The 9,644-nt window shown below is 36.3% G+C and overlaps 1 protein-coding gene across 1 annotated transcript; it reads right to left on the bottom strand.

Moving 5' to 3' along the window:
* Positions 1-895: 895 nt before the first annotated feature.
* Positions 896-9,443, bottom strand: stx19 (syntaxin 19). Its single transcript, XM_088415525.1, has 5 exons — positions 9,281-9,443; positions 5,006-5,259; positions 4,527-4,763; positions 3,246-3,458; positions 896-2,187 (listed from the first exon to the last, which is right to left on the bottom strand). The coding sequence occupies exons 2-5, from the start codon at positions 5,228-5,230 to the stop codon at positions 1,951-1,953; spliced, it is 912 nt and encodes a 303-aa protein (XP_088271651.1). The 5' UTR covers positions 5,231-5,259; positions 9,281-9,443; the 3' UTR covers positions 896-1,950.
* Between the last annotated feature and the right edge of the window lie 201 nt (positions 9,444-9,644).

Here is a 9,644-nt window from a genome sequence, read left to right as displayed (position 1 = left end):
TTGTGCACATAGATTCCTTTTCTGAGGTTTTATCGTTTTCTCTACCGACCAATAACTACTTTTAAGTTAAAAAAAATAAATATATATATATATATATATATATATATATTATATTATAAAATGACGATTCTCACTCAGGTTCAATGTTACGCACGTCGGTCTCATTTGACACATGGGGGAGTAAAATCAGATGGCAATTATGTCAATGAACACTGGATGGCATTGTTGCTACTCAGGAGCCTCTTTTTTTTTGAGTGGTTATGCAGCACTGCATGCAGGCTAGACAAATAACATATTGTCGTTTCCTTTCCATTTTTTGAAGCTTACATGCTTAAAACATTTATGTTTTTCTTTCAAAATGTCACCTCAATCAGTGCGTGGTTGAGGGAAAACACAAACTTTCAGATGCTGCTGAAATGCCAGTAAACACCTCACAGTAATCCCACCTGGTTCCTGGACCATACCCAGGGGATCATTGTAAATAACATGTTCCCTAAATAAAACACCGTATTGATAGGTAGCGTTTATTAGATGTCATGTGAATGGCCAGTGTCTGGGAGAAAATGTCAAACTGACTTATTAAATGTCAATCCTGTCAGTCATTTGCGCTGTTCAAGTTCAAGTTGAAACATGTTTGTTTTCAAACAGCAATATGTCACCAGAAAGGAAAAAAAACAACAACACATCTTTAGCAGAAGTTAACGGTTCTATTTACACAGACTGCCTTTCGGGAACTGAAGGCGCAGTGCTCATGATCACAGACAAACCCGTTTTTCCTGTCTTGTACTGCCACACCCAAGTGCCATTTGCTTTCTATGAAGACGCAGAGATGATATACAGTATATATATATATATATATATATATATATATATATATATATATATATATATATATATATATATATATATAAGATTTTTAGCATTGTGTCCTTGCAACTACGCTTTGTCCCCATATAAATTTCTTCAAACTTAGAGCATATATAACATATCAAAATTTCAACGAGGGTGTCGTAATCCTTGTCAGGATTGTAATCATAAAAAAAATACACTAGAGGTAAAAATTGAAGTATTTAGATGGTGATTCATTTTTTTGTCCCTCAAAAAAATGAAATTTCACAATTTATGCACTGTATAGGGCGTACTGGATGTCAGGCGCGCTAATGAAGGCTGTTGAAATTGAAGGCTTTTAGATTTGCCTTATAGTCCAGTAAATACGATAATATATTCATGTATTACCTATTTTAGATGTACGGTATTTATTAATTTAATGGTCTGCAGTTAAAAGTCAGGTAAGGGGAGTAAGGGCACGTATTTTTTTCCAGGTAAAGCATTTTATTTTACCATTCTAAACTGTCACGTGTAAAAAATAAGAATACTGTTTTCCTTCTGGGTTCCACTGCAACTTGAATTAAAATGATCAAACAAAATAAATGCTTAGCCTGTTAATACGTGCTGGAAAACATCCCCCATCATCAGCGTCTTAATTAAAAATAATTCCCTGCAATAATATAATAAAGTGCCTTGTCTAAATATAACAATTGAAAAGGACTCTTGTGCCAGCGGTGGAGCAAAAAAGCGAACGATGGAATTTGCCATGAAGCAATGACAGACGCAGAGGTAGAAGTCTTGTTGGTAACCTCTCTCAGATGACGGTGAAGGTCTCCAATAAACAGTCATGTTGGTGAAGAGCACTCAGTGAACTGTCTCTTCCAATAGTAGTCACTTCACACGCTCCTCAAAGAAATAAGAGCCTCAAATATCAATTCCTGGCCTCTGCCTTAATTGTTTTCTATGCTCTGCTGAATCCGTCTTCACCGTTGCTGTGTTCAACAGCGAGAAGCGCAGTAGCATAACCTTCACTTTAATGGCACTCCATTCCAATGTTGTTTACTCCCAACAGGTAAGGGAGACGCTTTAAATACAAGCCGCTGGGTTGCAATTGGTAGGAGTTTAAAAGCAACATTTCCAAGGAGGGCAACAGCAGCAGCAGATCTGACGGAGAGGGTTCTTTTTTTTGTACCTGGCGGCCAACTTGAACTTCTCATTAGAGGCTGCCACGTAATCCTGGGTCCTCTCTACGTTGGTCTGGATGTGCTCTATGTGGCTCCCTTGTTCCTCCACCAGCATGAAAATGTCCATGAAGAGGTCCCTCAGCTCATTCATGTTGCTTTCCAGGCTCAACAGCTCCTGACGGATAATAGCATATGGAATTACCGCACGTGCACCTTACAAATCCTGCACGGTGCAGGAAAGCTGCTAAATATGTCATATTTTGCACTACATGATATTTTGCACTATCACCCTCATATATATACAGTTTGCTCCACTCCATCTACTCCAGACATGTCCAAACCCAGTCCTCGAGGACCGCCTATTTTGGAGGTTTCTGTCCTCCTACCACACCTGATTCAAATGATCAGCTCATCAGCAAGCTCAGCGGAAGCCTGACAACAAACCTGATCATTTGAATCAGCTGCACTGGATGACTGAAAAATCAAAGACACGCAGGATAGGTGGCCCTCGAGGACCGGGTTTGGACATGCCTGATCTACTCCATAGTATGCTCAGAATGTAAGTCTATTCGTTTATTAGTGGTTTTGCCCTTATTGCAAAGGTTAAAGGTTTCTTTATTTATACCTTATGGTAAATTTTCTTTAGCAGCAGAAACTCCGCAGTCCGGATAAAAACATACAAACAAAAAAACAATACATCGGACAATTCAATACTTAAAATGCCCTTGCCCTTCCTGTTTTGTTTTGTTTTGTTTTGTTGCCTAATTTACTATTTGCGCAAATGTGGAATGTAGTCTGCTCGGGGAAGTGAACAGAATGAGAATTTCATTGTCAAATATTGCTATGCATACGACAAAAAAACTTGAATCTTGAATGTAGATTGTGTCAATTAAAACCAGTAAGAGCTTGGAGACTATAACTTTGCAATCTGAAAACAGTTTCAATCTCTTTAAGTTTGTAGTCTAGTGTACCTTTACAAGGCAAAAATACAATTTTCTGTTAAATTTTTGTTCGTGACATTTATAATTTTAAAGTTTAAAAGTTTATAGTCTGGAAATTATGCATAATAAAATACAAATATATTCCATTTTTGACATGAGATTTCATATTTTAAAACATTAAATGAACTATCAGTAGTCAATTTGAGTTTAGAAATAAATTGAGATCAATTAGTTAATATGTACTGTATATAACCTTAAAAAAAGAGGGACAGTCGTAACCAAAACACAACACCTTATGCCGCTGCTCAATCTCCGAGAGTTGGGAGCGAGTGATCCTGACATCATTTAACAGGTTCTCATTGAAGACTTCCCACTTTCCTGTGGCAACCATCTCGTTCACCTCCGCTTCCGTCGTATCCCTCCCAGAGACTTCAAGCTGCCGTATAATGAAGTGCTTACAGCGCTCCTGCTTGGTCAACAGTCCTTCATTATACTGCCGCAATACCTGCATAAAATATCAGGGTAAAAAAAAAAATAAATAAAGCCAGAGGATGAAAAAGAAATATGGAAATTAATGAGAAGAAGACATTCGGGTCCCATCTTAAACTCTTCAGGAGCCGCGGGCAGGAAAACAGTAATAAAGTAAACAGATGGCAAAAAAGTGAAGTGATTCTCTTTATTGGTTGTAACAATTTTAATATTCTGCAAAATTAAAAAAAAAAAATCACCCTTTTTATTTTTGATTTTTTATCATACCTTTTACTTAAGTATTTAGTTCATTAGCTAAAATGCATTAGTTGTTTGTTTGTGCTGAGATAACAGCTCAGTTATTTTTTTATATCTACTGTATTTTCTGCACTATAAGGCGCACCTGAAAACCTTTAATTTTCTCAAAAGCTGACAATAACTATAATCTGGTGAGCCTTATACGGTGCATAAGCTGCGAGTTCTTTTTACCTTTGCATTTCAATAACACATGTTTTTTTTTCCACTTAAAATTTATATAGCACCGTGTTTGAAATTTTGAGATGCTATGTGTGCTTCAATTTTGAAGCAATTTGTACAGGGGTAAGGCACAAAAAAGAAAAAAAAAAATCAAACCTTTGAAGAATGAATTTGTTTTTATAAACAAAACAATAAATGCTAGGGATTTTGATTGCAATTTAATTTCAACTTTGGTTTAATATTTATTTGAATCATATTTATATCCTTTTAAACTTTTGATTCGTCTTGGCGTTGAACCAAACATAATGTAATTAAGAGGTATTGTTTTTCCATTCTTCAGAGAGTAATTTCCATAAACCATCTTTATTCTTCATTTCTGATTGCCTATTAATAAAGTTTGAATAACTTGATTTGATTGTTTTCTTGACATTCCCTTTAGCGCAGTTCCATTTAGTGGATGTTTAATGCAAGCCCAGCCACTACTGTAGCTTCTATTCGTTGCACCTTATAATGCAGTGTGCCATTTATATAAAAACAGTTTTAGAATAGGCAATTCATTGGTGAACCTTTTACGCGAATAGAAAAATACGGTAATGAATATATTTATTATTTAGTTGCATTTACCAACCTGTTGGAATTTGAGATAAATCGCTGCATGCTGGGAGCGTTGTATTCTTGTCCTGACAGCGGTAGGCCCGTTCTGCTCTTCTGTTTTTTGGACTTGCTTGGAAAGCTTGTCCAGACGTCGGTGGATGCTCTCAGCTTGAAGCTTAATGTCCCTGGTTATGCTGCTTTCCTTTTTCATGATACTGAAGCGTCGCATAGTCGCAACCAACATCTTCTGCTGTTGGCTGAATTTAAGGACCTGGTTGAAATTATAGACGTGTTGTCAGGAACAAATAAAAGCAATGTGAGTATCTGACTGCCTGCCTGCATTAGAACACACCACATATTTGGGAGTTAACATTTCAACATGCCCGAATTTCAAACCGTAAGGGTCAAATTGTAAGTTATTTTGATACAAGGTCCTCATTATTGCAGTTTTTGTGTAAAATAGCTGCATCGGATCAAAAGAAGGTGTGAACGACTGCTTCGAGTGAAGCAAACCTCAATCTCCATCGAGACGATATCATTTCGGATTTGCTGAACCTCTGACAGGAAATTGTCGAGGACCGGCTCTTCCTCAAACAGTACAGCCTCCGGGGTTATGACGTCGACAGCAACAGAGTTTTCGGTGTCAACCTCGTCCTCAGACTGCGCATCGGAACTCAAACTTCCTGCATCAGGAAAGTCTCGATTCCTCTCCAGTAACTCTTTTAGGCGGTCTCTCATTGTGGTGGAGCACCAGACATGGAATGTTCCTAGGGGAAAGGGATTTGAGTCTGTCACTGAGGAGCATGAAAGGGTCATATGAGGAAAAATTGAACTGAAAGATTGTGTTGATATTTTATAGCCTATATATGTTTCATGTCTTCATATGTTTCATGTCTTCAAATAAATGTGAAGACAACTGGGATATGACGTACTGTATTTTCCGCACTTCAAGCCGCATTTTCAACGAATGGCCTTGTTTAAAACTGTTTTCATATTTAAGGAGCATGGGATTATAAGGTGCACAGAATAGAAGCTACAATGGAGGCTGTGGTTGCATTATAGATCCACTAGATGGAGATGTGCTAAAGAGAATGTCAACAAAACGATTAGATAAGCAGTCAAACTTTATTAATTGACAATTTGAAATTAAGAACAAAGATGATTTGTGAAAAGTACTATCTGAAGAACCGGAGAAAATAAATCTTGATTACATTCAAATACTGCTTGGATCAATGCCAAGGCATATCAAGAATATAATTATGACTTCATTGAATATGAAACTTATTTTTTTAAATGAAATTACAACCAAAAAAACCTTAAGATATACAGTATTGATTTACATGTCTATTTAAAAACAGTTTCTGGATTTATTCTACAAGATTGCACATTCTTTTACAAAAACTAGCTATGATAATTAATAAAATAAATTGCTTCAAAATTGGAGCATATATACATAACATATCAAAATTTCAACGTGCTGCAAAATTTTAATTGTAAAAAATACATTTACAACTGAAATGTAGAGGTAAAAATTAAAGAAATTACATGGCGATTAAGTTATTTTGTTTTTTCATTCCCCCCCAAAAGTGAAAACTCGCTGTTTATGCGGTGGATAAGGTGCAGAGGAATATAAGGCACACTGTCAGCTTTTGAGACAATTGAAGGCTTTTAGGTGCACCCTATAGTCTGGAAAATACGGTACACAAAATACCTGAAACAAGCCGAATTAATCCTGAAAAGTCATCCTCTCCCACTTTTGTTCGACCGTAAAGCTATGTGGTTCTTGTTTTTCCCCTCGCTACAACTGCCTAGCTCCACGATATTAAATGTGAGTAATTTTGCTTATCACCATGTAACACATTTTTTTTACTTTACATTGAGAGAAAAAACATATATATTCATTTAATCCCCTCATATCATAAAATGCAGTCTTAATGAACAAGTCAGTTTTAGGGAAAATTAATATATTTCAAAGAAATATAAGGTGCACCGGGTTTTGTGGTGACAGTGGTGTATTACTGGAAATACGAGTGCAGCAAATAAGTTTAATGTTATTCAACGTCAACTCAAGATGTAGTCTTAAGACTTTTGCTAATACGTGATCATTTGACAGACGTTCCTTATTTTTCATGCCATGTATGACTTTGTAATTCAAAATGTTTGTCTTAGTTTTTTATTTTAAAATCTTGTGATGTCTCATATTTCGAGCATATTTACAATATATCTTTGACTCGTTCAGCCATGAGATCAGTGTGGGTGTCGTCCAGCCAACAAAAATAAATGAGTTACATATGCAGCGACGTGGAAAACGCCAAGAAGCGGGGCATTATTTTCGTGAGGCCCATCATTATGAAGCAAAGTTGCAATGTTGAACCTATACTTGAATAAACACACAGACATATATTTGCAAAGGTGATGTTTGCTAAAGCTGAAGTAAACACAGGAGGCGCTTTTGACAATGGTTCAAGTGCTACATTTTGGGAATTCCTTTGAAGGGTGAAACATTCATGCGAAGAATTAAGCTTGCGGGACTTTGGCGCTGGAAAAAATGTCGAGTGAACTTAAAGCTGCTTTCTGGAACAAGAAGACAGTTTTTTTGGCTGCTGTTGGATGGACAAATCAAAGAAAGCTACTTTTAATCAAAGTATTCAATTTATGAGGAGCTACGAGGTTTTTTCTCATTGTGATTTCATCAAGTGCCACATTGTGGGAGTGTGTATCTCCAGTGAATGTAACATGTCCAAGGGCATCCATCTTATCTCATAAGTAGGCTACTTAACAAAATGTACAAAAAGAGAATTGGGGGAATTCCAAGATTGGAATTGGCCAAGTCGTTTTTCTTGGGCCATGTAAACAAATGGTGAAGCAGATAATCTTGCAGAAGATTATCGGAGCTTAAAGAATAGAATGTCATTCATAAGTTTTGAGTCCAAGATCTCTTTCCCCTCCCTTTTCTGTCCTGTTTTTTTTTTTTTTTTTTTTTTTTTTTTTTTTTTTTTTTGTGGTGGTGGTAAAAGCTGGGCCCAGTAGAGCCGATTACAAAAATTATTGAGAGGATTTGGAAGCACATTCTCTGGCGTTTCAAATGAAAACCTGGTAGAAAGTGACACCCGGTTTGTTTCACTTGAATAAATGATTTCTGTTACGATACCCGACGGTACCAGGAAAACCTTTTCCTGAGCGGGCCATACCAATAAAATCATGGTATGTATTTATACAACTCTAAGCCTTGTGCAAATACCTTGCTAACTATACACATTGCATTGTTTCCCCTAATTTCATAAATGCTTTTAAAGGTGTAATAATTATTTTTTTTTCCTTCAACTACTCAAATTGTTCAGTGGCATCTGTTCTGTCCAAACATATGTAGGTTACATTTATTAAGACCCACAAAAAATTGAAAAATTGTATGGTTTGTCTTTGTAGTCTGTGACGTGATAATTACACTTTAAGACATTGCTATTAGCTGGACTTTACCGCCACCTACTGTCTTGAGGTGAAAAACAAATGCACAAAAAAACATGTTCTATTTGCTGACATAGTTTGACCGTCAATCAAGGGAATGTTGCAAAAATCGCTTGAAAAGCAATCCTATTAAAATGAAATGTAATTATAATGGTTTCATATGGTCCAAATTTTGGACAATGATTGCATTTGTAACCAAAATCTTGCATATCCAGCTGCAATCACGTAGAAATGTCAGAATTGTTGCAATCTGGAATTTTACATGTTTCAATTATCTGCTGGAAATTTCAGCTACCTAGTGATTTTTTTTCCCCATTGATTCTTTTATGGTACCATAAATAAATTAAACTAATTTCCATAAATTGAAAATAATGCCACAAGGATTTCAGATTGTTTTATTCTTTCTTAACACTGTCCAAAATGGTACAAGCACATTATAGCTATTAAGCATAAAACATTAACATTACTATTAATCGTAAAACAGTTCCGGTTCTTCATTTAGTGAAAAAAGATCAGCTCGTTGTTATGCTTTACGTTACAAAATCATTTAACCCTTTCACTACCCTTGAGACAGTGCTTCCCACAGCTTAAAAAAAAAAGATTAAAAAATGGCGGTGTGTATAGAAATGGTAGCAAAAAGATGAAATGACATCCCAGCAGTTCTTTACACATCAATTTACAGATTCTAGTGGCATTTAGCAACATTTTCATACACAACAAACCAGTGCTGGGCCCAATGTCAACAAGGTAGGTTGTGTTACAATTGTCACGTGAATAAACGATCTAGTACTGCGGAAATATACGAATTGATAATATGTGCTATAAAGCTGTATGTGACTATACTTTACTCTATTACAGGCGTTGGTGATCATTTTTACTTCTCTGGCACATTTATATTATTATCATTCTAAAATACTAATGGGATAAAATCCCAGGGCCTGTAACCTAATCTATGGAAGTGGGAATTTTTTCAACTAATTTTCCAAGTACCCTAGACTTATAAACAAGTTGTATTATTTTTTTAAACACAATCTGTATTGGAAGGGTTAAACCAGTTTGCGGGCCGTATGTTTGACAACCGACGGACTAAAGATTGTTTCTTGTAAAACAGAGCCTGTTTCTTGTTTACACTGCCAAGTGACAGTCCGTGACTTCATAGAGGTGGAAGAGGAGTCTTTTTTTTTTCCTACATGAACCTACACTTCATAATTGTAATAGTTGACACATTTCAGTCCTATTTTCTCCAAGACTTAAAAATAAAAACACCAACATAAAAGTAACCCGAATGTGTGTCAAAATCAAATTTGAACAGATTCGATTTACCTTGAGAAGTCAGGATTCCATTGTAAGATCTCACTTAAGTTGTCCTACACAATTGTATCCGAGATATAATCCACGGTAAACAAGGCTTGGCATCAGTCATCTTGAAATCTAACATTCATTGGTGGTGTTTGAGCTCTGGATAGCAGCGGCCAGCTGCTCATGGGAAAAGTTCCGCTCACAAACTGGGAAACTTTTCAGGAAGTCTTCTGGAGCACCTCCCTTCTTTTTGATCAAGGCCCGGATTGAGCCACTAGGAAAGGGGCCGAGCGTAGGCTAATTTGCTTATCTAAAGAAACAACAGATGACGTGATTACCTTCACTTAAGGAAAGAGGAAAGACAACATGAGGAATCTCTCCCTTTATT

This window comes from Hippichthys cyanospilos, chromosome 5, assembly GCF_059441005.1.
Source record: "Hippichthys cyanospilos isolate Australia breed blue-spotted pipefish chromosome 5, RoL_Hcya_1.0, whole genome shotgun sequence".
NCBI lineage: Eukaryota > Metazoa > Chordata > Actinopteri > Syngnathiformes > Syngnathidae > Hippichthys > Hippichthys cyanospilos.
This window is presented reverse-complemented; position numbering and strand designations above follow the sequence as displayed.